General features: G+C 38.6%; 1 protein-coding gene across 1 annotated transcript in view; it reads right to left on the bottom strand.

Moving 5' to 3' along the window:
* Positions 1-19100, bottom strand: part of LOC121373063 — a 42658-nt gene extending 23558 nt beyond the window's left edge. Inside the window, exons 1-6 of the mRNA XM_041499507.1 lie at positions 18898-19100; positions 17777-17836; positions 15519-15580; positions 13886-13995; positions 5696-5762; positions 2866-3033 (exon numbers count right to left, since the gene is read on the bottom strand). Of these exons, the coding sequence (XP_041355441.1) occupies positions 2866-3033; positions 5696-5762; positions 13886-13995; positions 15519-15580; positions 17777-17836; positions 18898-19100 (670 nt within the window). The remainder of the gene's footprint in view (positions 1-2865; positions 3034-5695; positions 5763-13885; positions 13996-15518; positions 15581-17776; positions 17837-18897) is intronic.
* Between the last annotated feature and the right edge of the window lie 201 nt (positions 19101-19301).

The raw sequence follows: 19301 nt of genomic DNA, 5'->3' as shown, positions 1-19301 counted from the left end.
CCAGTTTTTCCATAATTCAAGAGTCCAGTTGCTACACCCATATACGCGACCAAGTACTTATAAATTTAGAAAACTAATGGAGAATAAACGAATTAGTACCCTAAAGAAATTATCATATTTCATAAATATAATAATTAATGAATTCAGACGCCCTTGACTACAAACACCATCAAAACCAAACATATTTAACAAAATACTATCATTATCCACTGCACCATATATACGTTTAACAATCTATTCGTTTATAAGCACTTGGATACCCGTATATTTGTATTAAATATCTGTATCATTACATAATATATTGATGTGCGTGATTGTATGTGTGTGTATATGTGCTTGTGTATGTATTGTAATTAATGTATTTACTGTCAACCATCTTGTCACGTGTATATAAGAAAATGTTTATGTATATATTCCTCCTATGCCGTTGTGTAACGGCTTGAGTGTAAATAAAGTCTTGTCTTGTCTTGACTTGTGAACTGTGAACAATTTCATCACAACTGTCCTATTAAAGACGACATAACAGTCTCCTTTTTTTCATTTCAACTTATTTTCGTGCTTATATCCAATTAAGGTTCAGGCACGCTGTCCTGAGCACACACCTCAGCTATCTGGGCTGTCTGTCCAGGACAGTTGTTAGTTGGTTAGTGAGAGAGAAGAGGAGAAGAGGGTGTAGTGGACTTACACCTACCCAATGGATCCTTTAGAACTCGCTCTGGGTTGGAGCCGGTACCGGGCGGCGAACCTTATGTCTACCAGCCTGTAGTCCGATGGCGTAACCACGACGCCACCGAGGACGGTGTCCAAAAAGTATACGAGAAATTAGACAAGGTGAAGCGGAAACTGCACGACAGGTTCACTGACTTGCACGAGTGTACTGACACTATGCAGTCATCCGAAGCGACTGTCAGTGAAGAATTTATGGCATTTACGTCTATACTTCATGATAACTTTAACCCATACTGTTGCAAAACATCCTAGCTTGCCAATAGTCACACTCATGTGAACTCAGTGACGTATCTAAGGAAAATAGCGCCTATGGCAGGCACTGAAACTGCGCCCCTGTCCAAACATCTGACACCCATCTTTTAGATAACGTCTGACTTTAAAATAGAAACTTGTCCATGGCGCCCACGTGCCATACCTGCCATGCACTAGGCACACCACACTGAGCTTTACTTATACCGATAAGCCATGGTTTGATGGTACACAGAAAGAAATGTTTTATTTAACGACGCACTCAACACATTTTATTTACGGTTTTATGGCGTCAGACATATGGTTAAGGACCAATAGCACAAAACTTGGCCTTTGTTGAACCAGTTATGGATCACTGATCGGTGCAAGTGGTTTACACCTACCCATTGAGCCTTGCGGAACACTCACTCAGGGTTTGGAGTCGGTATCTGGATTAAAAATCCCATGCCTCGACTGGGATCCGAACCCAGGTTTGATGATAGATGCACGTTACAAGTTTAGTTACTGCCTTAAAGGGATATACCCTAGTTTTTAAACACTAAGGCATATCTTTGACCATTAAAGCTGTTTTTTGATAACTGAAATCATACTCTACTTAGATTTTATTGTTTAGATTATCCATTTCCGTATATTCGAAGTGTGTTTGGTCATCCTGGTGTTTTTAATATCACAAAATGCATTTCTCATATTTGTAAAGCTGCACGTGCGTCTGAGAAGTAACAGTTATGGAGTCGAGTTTTAGTCTATTAGTATAGGGTATTTCACGATTGCAAAGTCACAGACTCATGTTTCACTCAGTTGTAATTGTATACAAATGTGTTACAGGTCTGTAAATTAACTAAACGTAGTGTGTATTTTCGTGGGCTGAATCTAGTGTCTGTCCCTTTAAGTTGTACAACTCATCAGCATACATAATAAATGTATATCTATATACAATATGTACAGTAGAATGGTGGGGATTGATTTTTATATACTCTTCAAAAATAGTAGGGGAACCTATCAACTATTATCAACTATTGGACCGATAATAAGTTTTGACCACAGACATCCTAGTAAATAACGTTCAGGTCTGTTTATCAACAAACCGAAACACATGCCATAGTTTGCTCGTACATCACGCATTTGCCCCGTACACGTGCGCGGGTGTCATTCGCGATTTTGACAATTTCCATGGAGGTCGATTAATCACTGTGGAACATTATTTCTGTCAATCTTTTTCATGCCGTTGATCATACAGTTGTTCTGTTTTTAGTCGTTTTATTGTTTGAATTTGCGATGCGGCGTATGCAATTCGATTAACGTCTACGGGCTATCGGCATGCTGCAAACGGACAGAAGTCAGTGAGGGCAGAAGTCAGTGATTAGCAGGCTATGGAACAGGTCCCAACAAACCCAAAATGTTGACGATCGACACAGCCCAGGTCGTCCCAGGGCAACGACAGGAGTATAGGCTCAATTCATCTGTATCCAGGCTCAAAGAAATCGAGCTCAAACAGCAAACCAAATTGTTGCAAACCTTCAGGCTGCTGGTGCCAGAGTTATAGATTAGAAATCATCTTCGTGCAACCAATCATCATGCTCGACGGCCCCGGGTTGGGCCTACCATGAAAAATCGTCACATTGCCCACAAACGTGAATGGTGTAGGGAGCGTCAGAACTGGGGTATTTGTCGCTGGTCACGTGTCATGTTTTCAGACGAGTCCCTATTCACGTTGGACTTCCTTGACAGGCGTGGTCGGATCCAACGACAATGTCACAATGCGATTTCATGACAGATTTGGCGGTGGGTCGGTTATGGTGTGTGGTGGTTTCACTATGACTGACAGGACCCCCTCCATATTGTGTTTGGAAGGGTCACTGGGCAGTACTACCGACACAACATACTGACACCCTTTGTGGTCCCGTTTGCTAGGCGAGTGGGTCGACATTTTGTTTTTCAGAACGACAATGCCCGTGTTCACCGTGCACGGATCGTTAATGCCCACCTCCAGCAGCACAACAGCTATCGAATGACATGGCCAGCAATGACCCCAGACCTTTCCCCAATTGGACAAGTCTGGAACATAATAGGGAGACGTTAGTGGAACTTGGTCAGTCGCTGCAAGAGGAGTGGAACAGACTCCCTCAAATGGCCATTGGGAGACTCGTACGCAGTATGCTTCGTCGACTGAATGAATGTCTGACACATCGTGGTGGTATCACCCACTACTGATAAAAAACGTCAACTTTCAAATTTCACTTCTGACCCCAATCGTCCTGCAAGATCTTTGGTGGTCATAAAACCTACTGTAATATTGAACTACCGGTTGTAATGTTTGCCCAATTAGTTCACTATTATCATATAACAATTCCACACAGCTAATATACCTTACAATTTTGGCAATTGTAAATTCTTATTAGAGTTCCCCTATGTTTTTGAAGAGTATATAATATGGTAAATGTCAAAAACACAATACAAACTTTATATATCTATACAATATAAAACTAGATTATATCAAATTCGTTCTTAAACTATTTGCCCGAATTAAATATTTCCCATACTCTTTCATTTTTTTTTCAATAGTTCGTCTATAATAATACGCTTTAATAAAGGTTTGTCTCAGATCATTATTTCGGTGACAATGCAGCATAAAATGGAATTCATCTTCGACATTATAAAATGCTTATCGTAAAAGTTTGCATACGTTTAATACTGAACGTAGCGTAACCAATAGACACGCACTAATTGTGGCTAAACAACTATACAAATCTTATGAACTTGGAGAAGTTTCGAAGGCAATATAATTGGTTACCTTAGAAAAATGTGATGCTAGAGAGTTTTTGTTTTAGTTTATTTAAAAAGCGCAAATGTATATCGAAATCTAATCTATCTCTGGATGATTTAAAAAAAACTACAAAAAACAACAAACAACAACACATCTTAAAGGTTTAAACAACAACACAGACATCCCTCCGGATACAGTAGAAGAACATAATGAATGTATTTACTCGCAGCTTGACTACCCAATCACCGAGGAACCGATTCAGAACGTAATTAAGGACTTAAAATCAAGAACATCGTCTGGAAAAGATAATTTACTCAATTAATATTTTGTTAGGTTTCAAGACATGTTTATTCCTATGTTGTGTCGACTTTTTAATGTTATATTCAGTCATGGTACATTGCCATCGAGTTGGTCTGATACTGACAAATCGAAAGGTGGAATAAACAAAATCAATGTTAAACCTTGTTGTTTTTTCCTCTTTCTTATATCAGATGCTTACTTTGTTTCTTTGGAATACCAATGTTATTTGCCGTCCCAATGGATTTTATCTGTAACTTTGTTTTCATTTCACACTGTTATAATGAAAATGCTGGCGAGAAAAAAGAAATTGTATTGTTGTTTTATAGATTATACCAAAAACCTTGATAGTATACATTGATGTAAGTTACCGGCAAACTGCATAATGTTATAAAATCGATGTATGACGGTGTGAACACATGTGTTAGGTATCAGTCTCAATTTTCAGACTTTTGTTATTGTAAGGGTAAAGCGTTCGCTTGGTGCGCGGTCGGTTTTGGATCGATCCCCGCCGGTGGGACCATTGGGCTATTTCTCGTTCCACCAAGTGCACTACGACTGGTATACGAAAGGCCTTGGTATGTGTTATCATGTATGTGGGAAAATGCATATAAAAGATGCCTTGCTGCATTAGGAAAACTGTACGCGGGATAAATTGAAACAAAATTACAAGATGAGTTGACAGAGAGAGATTAATGTATTAGATCAGAGAGAGAGAGAGATCGAGAGAGAGAGAAAGAGACTGAGATTTAATGTTGACTCAATGGATAGGTGTAAACCATCGTCACCGTATTCTCTTTACTAATAAATGACAGCTAAAAGAGTAATATACTGACCTTTGTGACCAATGTATTTGCTTGAAATTTTATTTGGATTAATCACGAAGATACTGATACAAAATGGTAAACAGTTCGTTCTAGATTCAAGAGAGACACAGAGAGTTTTCCGCAGAGAGAGAGCGAGAGAGAGAGAGAGAAAAAGAGAGAGACAATAGATTTTCATACGGCTTCATGGATAGGTATAAAACCCATTTTCCTACTTTACCTTCTGTCCCACAGACCCCTAACATTTCTAGCTGTAGTAAACCAATGACCTGGACATTTGTTGCGTGTATTGACCTTAATCTCTAAAAATGTCACGAATATATTTTCAATTGCTTTCAAAAGGTACAGATGAGAGAGAGAGAGAGAGAGAGAGAGAGAGAGAGAGAGAGAGAGAGAGAGAGAGAGAGAGAGAGAGAGCGAGAAAGGGAGAGAGATAATGGATAGGTGTACCACTACACCGACGGAACTAACATAGATAAACCAGACCTGGACATATATAGCGTGCTTGACCTTAATTAGATATAAGACGGAAATGAGGTGGGGAGAGAGAGAGAGAGAGAGAGAGAGAGAGAGAGAGAGAGAGAGAGAGAGAGAGAGAGTGAAATTCTAAATTAAATGTTTTTCTGTTTTTTTTGGTACCGTACCCCCATCCCAGCTCACCTATAAGTACGATTGTATTATCTAAGGATCATGAAATAAAACAGTGTAGGAATCACGGAACCTTGAATAATTCTTACCACCGGCTTTGCAGATTTTTCTCGAAATATTACCCAGGATTCAGCAGGAGTCAAAGGCGTATTGGAGGATTTGACGTCACGGTAATTTGACGTACACTCTCTTGTTCTGGAATTGTACTTGACCGATTTGCACAGAGACCGGCGATCACACATAGTCTGACACTGAAAAAAATTCTTCACAGTCTCAGTAACAAACTCAGATCCTATACGTTGATGAGATCGTCCTGAAGAAACTCCAGCGACTAGTAGAAGTGCTCCAAAAATCCATGTCAGTACCTGGTGGATTTTCATCATCTGAACCTTGTATCTTAGCATACAGTCATGACTTTGTTTTTATTTGTCTTGCATAGATCTGTAGCAATGTCATTATTGTACTGAAAAAGTAAATATAATTGTAAAATCATCATCATCATCATCATTATTATTATTATTATTATTATTATTATTATTATTATTATTATTATTATTATTAAAATAACATTTTAAACTATATTATTATAAATGTAATTGCAGATTAGTTTTTAAATTCTTGAGGTAGCCTTGTATGGTTGGCCCAGACTTACCATACAATATACAATACAATATACAATACAATATACAATACACTGTGTTTATTAGTGTCAGGTCTTGAGGCAGCCTTCTATATACGCCCCTGACAAAATATACAATAAACTGTGTTTATTATTACCAGGTCTTGCAGTACATTTGTATGTACGCCCCAGACTTAATATACACTATATTGTGTTTATTATTTCCAGGTCTTGAGGTAGCCTTTTATGGATGACCCAGACAAAATATACAATAAATTATGTTTATTATTGCCAGGTCGCTAGGAGATGATGATGCTGTAATAATCATGTTGATCATATTGATATTCTGATAATGATAATCATTGTGATAATGTGATGATATGATGAAAATAATAATAAGGCGAAAATAATTAATAATAATAATAATAAAATAATAATATAATAATAATAATAATATAATAATAAATAAACAGATAAATAAATAAATAAATAAAAAGAAGACCTAAGTTTAACTTCATAAAAAATAATGTTTTCAGAAAACAGTGGCTATGATGTTGTTGATGATGATGATGATGATGATGATGATGATGATGATGAAAAATAATAAGACGAAGAAGAAGAAAACGAATAATAACAAGAATAATGATAATCATAATGGTAATAATAATGACAATCTAATTAAAATTAGCTCCAATATTACATGTGGATCTAACAGGAGCTCGTTGAAGCTCATGTCCAGTTGACCTTTTATTCAAGCAATCAAAATCTTACTTGCAAAATCATGCCAGTGATTTGAAAAGAATTTGAAAACATTCGGGATTATGCCGAGGGTATACGAAATGATTCGGGTCAATTAAAAGTTTGCCAGAAACTAATTGCAATATAAAATTGTATATAAAATTCGTTTCAAGACGAAAAAACAAAAACCCGTGATGGTATAACCATAAACTCTGTTTATACTAGTATACAATCCGGAGTTTATTACTGCACTTTTCCGCCTGTTTTTTTTTTTTTTAATGTTGAAATAGACGAACAAGTTCGCCTATTGCATAACTAGTCTCGCCCGATATTTTTTAGAATTTGTATGCTCCCAAATAACGTAATAAAAGGCGAAATGTAATTAGTGGATATTAAACTTGTTATTTATAGATGAAATGTCACCTGGACATGGGAGTCCACGCAATGCTGTTAGATCTACTGGTAGACCCAGCAGAGCTACTTTAATCAGATTGTAATAATGATAATAATTTTAATAATGATGATGATGATGATAATAATAATAATAATAATATTAATAATAATAATAATAATAATAATAATAATAATAATAAGCATCATCATCACCTTTATCAGTATTTCTTACCTTGGTATACAGGCGTGTCTCTTTATTCTGCAAATAGTGCCTACGCTACGAAGCAATATGATCGCAAGACACTGTGGGTATTTTGACGTCACTGAAGTTTCAAGTTAATCATTTTTTTAAATTGATTTATACCCAGCTCGATTGCTTTGTGATTGCTACACAGAGCAGAAACAGTCTAATGTATATGCATTTCACGGTACACATACAGAATTCTACAGTTTCAAATGTCGCATTTGGTTATCACCAATACATACTTGTACATCGATCTCAGATGCAGTCGTTGGATACATAATTCAAGCATATCAAAACTGTAATGTGTTTCCAATTAACGTAAACAGTGGGGGTGGGGGGGAGACTAAAAAAATCATAGAACATATTCATCACGCAACCATTAAAATATAAGTTACAATTTTATGTGAAACTTCAGGACTGTGTAAAATAAGGGATGGGACGTAGCTCAGTGGTAAAGCGTTCGCTTGATGCCCGGTCAATCGAGGATCGATCCCCGTCGGTGGGCCCATTGGGATATTTCTCTTTCCAGCCAGTGCGCCACGACTGGTATATCAAAGACCGTGGTATGTGCTATCTTGTCTAGGGGAATGTCCATATAAAAGATCCCTTGCTATTAATGAAAAAAAACCAATGTAGCAGGTTTCCTCTTTAAGACTATATGTCAAAATTACCAAATATCTGACATCCAACAGCTGATGATTAATTAATCAACGTGCTCTTGTGGTTTCGTTAAACAAAACAAACTTTGTAAAACCTTTTACCACAGTTCTATATTATGATCAATAAACGTTGAATTAAATAACACAATATACTATGTCCGGAAACGTGTTTTTAAAAGTACTCAATTCCTGCTTTTTATGGATTAAATTATTTCATTAGGACACCCCAACGCCAGGACTCGACCTTAGCGGTAGCCTGAAGTGTTGTGCCTACCGATTTCTCACTCGGACTACCAGTTGTCTAACCCCGGTAGTCCGCCGGGCTACCAAATGTTTTGACAAGTCCAGTCATTCCACAATGAACAAGACGTTTGTCATCGGTGTCTGAAACTCCACCCTCCACCCACGAGTTGCTGAAACTGTTAATTGCTCCCCTAGTCTGATCAACAGTTGGCGGTTGCGCAATATGTATCAGTGAAACAAAGGAATGTATTTGCCAGTGGTATGACTTTTTTAACATGGCGGACTAATACAAATAATTTGAAATAATTCAGTGTTGGCTACTGTGAAATCCCTGTACCCTAAAATGTCTGTGGTTTTGTACTTAAATTCTGAGATCAAAAATGTATTGTCATAATTTCGTATTATATGTATTAATAAAAAAAGTAAAGTTTGTTTTATTTAACGACGCCACTAGAGCACTTTGCTTTTTTTTTATCAGATCATCTTTTTTACGACAGGCAGTAAGAGATCTTTTATTTGCGCTTCCCACAGGGTTGATAGCACAAACCATGGCCGTTGTTGAACCAGTTAAGAATCACTGGTCGGTGCAAGTGGTTTACACCTACACATTGAGCCATGCGGATGACTCATTCAGGGTTTGGAGGGTTTGGAGTCGGTATCTGGAATAACAATCCCATGCCTCGAATGGGATCCGAACCCAGTAAATAACAGCCTGTAGACCGATGACCTAACCACGACGCCACCGAGGCCGGTTATGTATTAATAAAGACGTTTTAAATGCTATCGCGCTTGGATCTTCACTCATATTGTTATATTTTTCTTCTCTTTTTTTTTCTTTTATTTTCTTTTGGTTTTTGTCCGTTAATTCCAGGACACTACGGATGGTATATCAAAGGTTGTGGTATATTTGAAAATTGTTTTGGACGGTAATACAGAGAGAGAGAGAGAGAGAGAGAGAGAGAGAGAGAGAGTGTGAGAGAGAGAGAGAGAGAGAGAGAGAGAGAGAGAGAGAGAGAGAGAGAGAGAGAGAGAGAGAGAGAGAGAGAGAGAGAGATTTAACGCCTCAATGGATAGGTGTAAGACCACTACACCGTCTTTCCCACTAATCACTAACAAGTAACCCACTGATCTGGACATATATAGCGTGCTTGAACTTCAATTAGATATTAGCACGAAGATAAATTGAAATAAAATGGTAAAGATGAGTTGAGAGAGAGAGAGAGAGAGAGAGAGAGAGAGAGAGAGAGAGAGAGAGAGAGAGAGAGAGAGAGAGAGAGAGAGAGAGAGAGAAAGATTTAACGCCTCAATGGATAGGTGTAAAACCACTACACCGTCTCTCCCACTAATCACTAACAAGTAACCCACTGATCTGGACATATATAGCGTGCTTGAACTTTAATTAGATATTAGCACGAAGATAATTGAAATAAAATGGTACAGATGAGTTGAGAGAGAGAGAGAGAGAGAGAGAGAGAGAGAGAGAGAGAGAGAGAGAGAGAGAGAGAGAGAGAGAGAGAGAGAGAGAGAGAGAGAGAGAGAGATAGAGAGAGAGAGAGAGGGTGTAAACCAATTATTTTTAATTTTTTTACATTCAATAGCCGATTATTAATACATCAATGAGTTACTGTGTCGTTAAACTCACTTTGCAGTCTATTGACATTTATATTGATTTTAGCTGGTAAATGGATATGTGTTTGCATTATTTATAAAGGTGTATGAAGCTAGATAAGCCAATAGATTAATTGCATCAAATACAGGCATTGTAAAGTCTTCTCTTTGAAGGGTTGTCGAGTACCGATATATGGGGATCCTCGGGACGGGGAGATGGGTTCAAAGCGCCCCCCCCCCCACCCCCACCCCCCACCCATCCGCGCGTTTGAACGTTTGCTTTAATGATTTTATTTTATTTTAAATTCCGAATGTAAAATTCGTTAACCACATTTTACAACAGGTACATGCGTTGCAAACACATTACTGTGCATCTTAATTTTAAATGTATAAATCTCTCTCATCCCTTCTCTTTGTCCGTCTCTGTCTCTGTCCATCTATCTCTCTGACTCTGTCTCTGTCTGTCTCAGTGTATCTCCCCTCTCTCTCTCTCTCTCTCTCTCTCTCTCTCTCTCTCTCTCTCTCTCTCTCTCTCTCTCTCTCTCTCTCTCTCTGTCTCTCTCGCTTTCTTCTTGTCTCTCTCTCATCTCTCTCTCTCTCGCTCTACTGTCAGCGTTGTCTGCTCGTTTTAGAATTTTTAAGAGCTGTTATTGTTAGTGGCGAAGCATTGTAATAATTTTGAATTTGAATGCCGTCAGTATTCCAATGACGTCACTTTACATGGGACCGCTCTATAGTCCGAAGGTTCAATGGTCCAAAGGTTCAGTGCTTCGAAGGTTCAATAGTCCGAAGGTTCAGTAGTCCGAAGGTTCATTGATCTGAAACACTGTACTCCATTTATTGAAATTTAACAGTTAAAGCTGCTATATTAAATCAAAATGCAGGCATAACTGCCCTTTTACGTCTTCCGAACTGAATAGTAGTTTTTTGACAATATCCATTGATAGGTAAGACGGACGAGTGTAATAAAGGTGCAGTGTAGGGTCCGCTATTTGCCATTAGTATTCAACATTAAAGAAAGAAATGTTTTATTTAACGACGCACTCAACACATTTTATTTAAGGTTATATGGCGTCAGACATATGGTTACGGACCACAGATTTTGAGAGGAAACCCGCTGTCGCCACTACATGGGCTACTCTTTCCGATTAGCAGCAAGGGATCTTTTATTTGCACTTCCCACAGGCAGGATAGCACAAACCATGGCCTTTGTTGAACCAGTGGTTTGCACCTACCCATTGAGCCTTGCGGAGCACTCACTCAGGGTTTGGAGTTGGTATCTGGATTAAAAATCCCATGCCTCGACTGGGATCCGAACCCAGTACCTACCAGCCTGTATACCGATGGCCTAACCACGACGCCACCGAGGCCGGTATATTCGACATTATAACAAGGAAACAGGATATAACTGTTGGATTTCAATAAAGTTACTTTAATTAAATACCGACATTTCCTTTCTGTTAATTCATGTATTATACTACTGACCCGTCCAGGAGTGGCATGTATTACACTTTTGGCCTATCCAGGTGTGGCATGTATTGCACTACTGTCCTATCCAAGTGTGGCATGTATTACACTACTGACCTATCCAAGTGTGGCTTGTATTACACTACTGACCTATCCAAGTGTGGCATGTATTACACTACTGACCTATCCAAGTGTGGCATGTATTACACTACTGACCTATCCAAGTGTGGCATGTATTACACTACTGACCTATCCAGGTGTGGCATGTATTACACTACTGACCTATCCAAGTGTGGCATGTATTACACTACTGACCTATCCAAGTGTGGCATGTATTACACTACTGACCTATCCAAGTGTGGCATGTATTACACTACTGACCTATCCAAGTGTGGCATGTATTACACTACTGACCTATCCAAGTGTGGCATGTATTACACTACTGACCTATCCAAGTGTGGCATGTATTACACTACTGACCTATCCAAGTGTGGCATGTATTACACTACTGACCTATCCAGGTGTGGCATGTATTACACTACTGACCTATCCAAGTGTGGCATGTATTACACTACTGACCTATCCAAGTGTGTGGCATGTATTACACTACTGACCTATCCAAGTGTGGCATGTATTACACTACTGACCTATCCAAGTGTGGCATGTATTACACTACTGACCTATCCAAGTGTGGCATGTATTACACTACTGACCTATCCAAGTGTGGCTTGTATTACACTACTGGCCTATCCAAGTGTGGCTTTTGTTTTTAAATATCCACTCTTAAGAGAGCCATTCTTTTTGTTATATTATTTATATAATTATAGATTAATAGCATTATTGTTAGGTCTATAAACCTTCGGACCATTGAGCCTTCGGACTATTGAATCTTCAGACTATTGAACCTTCAGACTATTGAACCTTCGGAATATTGAACCTTCGGACCATTGAACCTGCGGACTATAGATCTGTAACCCTTTACATCTCCTTACAATAAAGATAAACTGGGTACATTACGTTTCCGTTTTCAAGAACAATGGATAAAAAAACAATATAAAACTATTACTGAATGGTGTGGGGTTTTTTAACATTACAAATGCACCTGAAGGTAATTGAAGACAATCTTGTGATTAAAGAATCGTACCTTTCACAAAATATGGATTTCAAGTGAAATTACGGTAAGATATGTTATATTTATTGTGTAAGAAGCGAAAACAACGGCGCGAAGAGTGACTGTCCTCGACCTTAGTTCATTTTTATGGAAGGACATCCAAAATGACGCCATTCAAGTTTGAAAAACATGTTTTATTTAACGACGCAGACTCAACACAGTTTATTTACGGTTATATGGCGTCAGACATATGGTTAAGGACCACACATATGTTGAGAGAAAACCCGCTGTCGCCACTTCATGGGCTACTCTTTCCGATTAGCAGCAAGGAATCTTTTATATGCACCATCCCACAGACAGGGTGATACATACCACGGACTTTGATATACCAGTCGTGGAGCACTGGCTGGAACGAGAAATAGCTCAATGGGCCCACCGGCGGGGATCGATCCCACACCGACCGCGCATCGAGCGAACGCTGTACCACTGGGCTACGTCCCGCCCCCTCATTCAAGTTTGAAGTCATTTCCATTAAAAAAAACAAAAAAACAAACACCACGTCACATACGCTTACGTCATTTGAATATCGACCAATGGCTGACTGGAATTATAGTTGCATGTACAGTTTCCAAAACTACGTTGTATTATGTCTGAGATTATATGCTAAAGATATTATCACTTCGTGTGTTTCAGTATCGTCAGTATCATATACGAAGAATACAAATAATGTATTTTGCTCGCCAGACTCGCATAATACAATGTTTATTCCTAATATATCTAACATTTTAATAAAGCCAATGAGTGTTGTAAGTAGGCATTTTTCAGGAATAAATATTGTAATGGCAATGTCTACACTCCATTTGAAGTCCATCACAGGCCACGTGACCCGATCCATAGCACGTGCACAGCACCATTGAGGCAAAAGTGGTTTTGCATGTGCCACTGGTCACGTGACTACAATACCACACGTGTTTTTATCGTTACTTGCTCACAGTAGTCTGACACAACGAAAAAACACATTAATACATTTGTTACGACCTTTTTCGATGCCACGCATCACAAATGTGCAGCGTGAACGTGCGTCAGCAGGTTGCACGTGGTAACGTCACTAGCTGACGGGCGATTTATGATCTTCGGACACAAGTAGAACAAACGGGCACCACAGCTGATCGCCCCCGACCTGGTAGATCCCGTACGCCGTTATAGGCAGATGACCATCATAATTATTGTGTTATGCCATCTCCGCAACCGTTTCATGACAGCTACAGCAACCACTATTGCACTTTTCATACGTCGGGTGTCCGCGCAAACGTTCCGAAATCAGCTGCCAACCGCTCACCTCCAGGCTCGGCGCCCATATGTTGGACCCATTTTGACCCAATTTCATCGACGTCAACGTCAGCTGTGGGCACAATTCAATTCAATTAATTTATTTTCCTTATGCCTTACGGCGCATGATAACAAAATAATACACATTTAAATTAGAAACGAAAGAAGAGTTTGGCACGATAGTAAGTATTATAATAACAACTGAAGCCGCAATACAGTACTATAATTATAAGATAGAGTAAATACTTTTTGTACATACATGTAGAGATATATGTATAGGACGATTGATTCTAGTGGGGGGTGGGGGGGGGGGGGGGGTCGGCCTCGGTGTCGTCGTGGTTAGGCCATCGGTCTACAGGCTGGTAGGTACTGGGTTCGGTTCCCAGTTGATGCATGGGATTTTTAATCCAGATACCGACTCCAAACCCTGAGTGAATGCTCAGCAAGGCTCAATGGGTAGGTGTAAACCACTTGCACTGACCAGTGATCCATAACTGGTTCAACAAAGGCCATGGTTTGTGCTATCCTGCCTGTGGGAAGCGCAAATAAAAGATCCCGTGCTGATAATCGGAAAGAGTAGCCCATGTAGTGGCGACAGCGGATTTCCTCTCAAAATCTGTGTGGTCCTTAACCATATGTCTGACGTCATATAACCGTAAATAACATGTGTTGAGTGCGTCGTTAAATAATACATTTCTTCTTTTTTTTTCTAGTGGGGTAGAGTATAGTTACAGTAGAATATAGTTGCACAACGCCACATGCGATGGGCTCAGAGGTGATAAAATAGAGTCATGTTTAGCGATGAATCAAGATTCACATGCGATTTGCCGATGACACATACAGTAGAATATCCTGCACGGGGGAATTGGGAATTGTAGCGCACGCCTATCCCGGGCACAACTACCGGCCTCACCGGGTTCCTCCGTCCAGGACAGGAAAGGGCTGGGGGTGGGTGAAGAAGGAACCGCCTGCACTGGCAGGTGCACGGGAGCGCCAGCAGTCCAACCGTAGTCGGTAACAGGCGGGGGGGGGGGGGGGGGGGGGGGTGGTATGGTACTATGTAATTTGGAATGCCCCGTAGGATTAAGCCATTAAGCCAAGGGAAATGAGTGTGTTACCGATGTGTTGTATACAGGAAAACACGAACAACTCGGCAGGGGTTTAGGGTTTATTCTGGATCATCAGTCGGGTGGGATATGAAGATCCCTGGTTCCAAGCATAAGAATATACAAATACACACACAAACAAAGACCCTGAAATAACAAAAAGGGAATACTTAAAATCACACACATACGTCTTAAAATTAATTATATACTTCACATTCAGAAATAGCCTATATACTAGCTTGTGTTATCACACTGACCTTTTAAGCATATAAAGAGAATATTTTATCCAAGCACATATCCATACATTAAATTCAATACATCACTGAATTTAAGGAATCATAAAATAACTTAGAAATCACTGATTACACATATAACACTATTTAATACTTTGAATGACCTATTCTAAAGAAACACTATAAAATCACTTACAACATATTTCATATATACAAAGCTAAATAAACCATAGCCTGTCTACAAATAGTTTACCTACCGACTGTGGATCGGGTCTTTACAGAAGCATAATGCTGGTTGCCACCTACATGCTTGTGGCACCTAATAATAAAATAAAGCCAATTAAGTACACATAAATCCATACATGTACACATACTAATTAAACAAATATAATAACTTAGTAATTATGTCACTTTATTAAATACTGTAAATTATATATTATAATCATTTATAATAGAAAATATAGAGTTTAACATATTCTACTAGTTATTCTATAAATAGAACGTAACCATTCAATAAAAAGCTAATCAAGCTAAGTCACAATGTTATATTTAACATAACTACAATACTATTACTTTATTATTAATCACTAAATCTCCTAATCTCATTTCTTGATTAAAACAAGTAATTAAAACAGGTAGTTAATGTGTAAACCATCTACAATATATATTTACCTTTAAAATTATCTGTGAATGTTAGTTGTGCAGTTGCTGTGAATAAAAGCTTGTCTTCTCATAAAAGTGGCCTGTTCTCCTTGAATGTCATTAAAACTTCTGACCAGGAGAACACAGAAACAATGATACTGGGCTTGTAAGAACTGAGTTGTCAGTGAGCACAACCCAAGCCCAGAAAACCAGAGAAAGCAAGAAAACAAAGAAAGCCTACACAAGTATAACCTGACAGAATAACACTATGCGAACAGTGTTTTAAAATAGTATGTGTGCAGTGAATGTAGTTTACAACACCCGGTTACAAGTGCGCGTTTTGATGAAGGACATTTGGCGCAATTTTGATGGTCGATCTAAAAAAATAAAAGGTAGGGAGCTACGTACAGGTTTGGATTCTAGTAGGGCGAGAGTAACTCGTAGTTAAGATCTGCGGATGATGATGTGTCTCCCTAGGTTGAAAGGGCCTGATCTCTTCTGATCGTGGCATGACAACCCAGGGGAGACTCGACACAATTGTATATATACACTGCAATTGTGTATGTCTAGGAGGTAAGGTCGGCGAATCCTGGTGTTTCCATGGGTTACGTGTCTTGTCGCTATCTGATCAGTATGTTGTTCTTCTCTTCCATCTCTCCCGTTCTTGTGCCCTTGGTGCCTCCGCCAGCAGCAAGGAGTTTTGGGGTTGGGTAGAGACAGCCGGTATTCTTTTGTCCAGCTTCCTCCAGGTGCATTGCAACTGTGTACTCGGAGAAGGTTTTCTTTTGTCCGACTCCTTATTAAGTACGTGCTGGACCATTATTGATTTTAGTTTGTGGGAGGGCGCATTGTTATTATTAGACCAATGCACCCCATGTAGAGATGATGCAGTTTACCTGCTTGCTGTGTGTTTGTTATCCCTAGTTGGTGTTAATGTTGTTCCTGATGTGTTCAGCCCCTATTCTATGAGTATCCAACGGCTTTCAAAGCCACCCATCTCCACTATCCTTGTCTTATAATAAAGACAAGGAGAGGGAGGGAATTATACTAACCTAGTTAGCTAATTTGAAGGGTATTCCCGTGTAGTGTTTGTTTTGATTAAAAAACGCTATGCGTTACATGTAATATATTTTAGATAGTAGTCATGTTTATGTCATATAACGTAAATCCTGTTCATTCTTAAGCTTGTTATGGAACCACCTGGGTGCCCCGGTTAGCGCTCTTACTAAATGTGGAGTCTAGATTACAAAATTTAGCCCGACAAGCATTCTTTAAACTTAACTGGATATAAACACGAAAAGAAAGAGTTGAATTGGAATAATTGAAATTAAATTAATATTTTAAAACACAACTGGGACTACTATACGTCAAACGTTTTCAACTTGAAATAGCTAGCGATCTGCGACGAGTCTTGTGAACCTTAATTGAATAGGAAGACGACAATGAGTTGAAAGTAATGAATTGAAATGACATGAATATTTAAAAACACTACTGGGAATACTACGGTTTTCAACGTGAAATTCACAATTCATGATATAGATCGTGGTTTGGGTCAAGTGTAGTGACTTTAATTTGATATATACACCAAAACGAGTTGAAATTAATGAAATGAAATGAATATTTAAAAACGCAATTGGGATTACTATACATCAAAGGTTTTCAGCGTGAATAGCTAGCTGTATGTGTCGAGTTTTGTCAAACTTAATTGAATATAATTCCATTTTATAATTACTGTTTTGTAAAAGGCGTCTGGATTGGTTAAAACGTTACCACGTGATCTAAAAACAAACAACGCTCATTCTTCCATGAACGTGAAAACTGCACGTTTTCGGTAAACAGACTGTTATAACCGGAACTACGTTTTATCAATTACGTCAACAACGGAATTCCCGAGGATTCCATCGTTTCTATTTTTATCCCAATATCGTCTACACTGTTAGTGACAGAGATAGTTCAGGTTTTGAACTAAGACACATAATGTATATGACAGGTCACACAAAAAAACGATGGTTTTATTAGAAGATATCGCAGAGATGCTCAACAAATCAGAAGAGAGACATGAGCGCAGCTCTGTCACATTTGACAAAAACACCAAATCGACAACTTACACGCGCAAAAACACATATCGTACGCATTCGTGCACAATTACGCGGCCTGTCCTTTCCGAGATTATTACAAAATTGCACATTTCCAACAAAATACACACACACACAGTAACGTAACACTGAAACCACTGTATCCCTTTCAAGTCAGTCTTCACAATCACATTTCACTAATTCAACTTTTGAGAACTGCAATTTTAATATAGTAATTGATAAATCTTCTAAATAATTTGACGCTCTCCATTATGTTAATTAGTTAACAATTCATATCCTAACCGCTTTGCAACAAATCTTCCATTTAAGTATATAGATAATTCAATTCTTAATTAATTATGGTTTGATTTTTTTTTTAAACAAAAAATGTTTGCGTTATTAGTTGATGTTCAGTTATTTTAAATTTTATAACTTTTTATCCACATTTGATTCAGAAAATTAAAATTTATGAAACCTTATGTAAATCATTATAATGAATCGGAGATTTGACGGAAAAAACCCGAATGTAACTTTCTAAGGGAATTCCCCTGTGTATTGATACCGTTGTAAATCGTTTTGGAATATAGTTCGATTGGGTTTATTAATATAGTTTTGTATAATGGCAATATTAATGCATTTGGAACTATACGAATTCAACACGAAAATGAGTTGAAATTAATGAATTGAAATGAAATGAATATTTAAAAACACAATTGGAACTACTATTCCTCAAAGGTTTTCAATGAAAACCACCATCCGTGATATAGCTAGCGGTCTGTGTCGAGTTTCGGGGTTTTGGACCAGGCTAGAGTGGTCGAGATGGGCCTGGGAGACAAACACAGATCAAGGTTAAGCTATTACTTGCACCAAGGTCAAGGCCACGAAAAAGTAGATCATGACCCCACACAGGCCTGCTTACTATTGACTTTGCTTTTTAAAATTATCATTGTTGTTGTTCTTATTGTTCGTCTTCTCCTCAGTAACGTGTCTCAACACCTTTGGCATTGCCAGTGGTACAACGTCGCCTCGTGCCCTGAACGTGACCGATGTGGTGGTGGTAGCGTCTTGGTGTGGGCAGGAATTGATGACATCGGACAAAACATCATCATTTTCATCATTCATGGGAATCTGAAAAAAGAAAGAAAGAAATGTTTTATTTAACGACGCACGCACTCAACACATTTTATTTACGGTTATATGGCGTCAAATATATGGTTAAGGACCACACAGATTTTAAGAGGAAACCCGCTGTCGCCACTACTAGGGCTACTCTTTCCGATTAGCAGCAATATATCTCTTATTTGCGCTTCCCACAGGCAGGAT

Source organism: Gigantopelta aegis, chromosome 5, assembly GCF_016097555.1.
Source record: "Gigantopelta aegis isolate Gae_Host chromosome 5, Gae_host_genome, whole genome shotgun sequence".
Classification (NCBI taxonomy): domain Eukaryota; kingdom Metazoa; phylum Mollusca; class Gastropoda; order Neomphalida; family Peltospiridae; genus Gigantopelta; species Gigantopelta aegis.
This window is presented reverse-complemented; position numbering and strand designations above follow the sequence as displayed.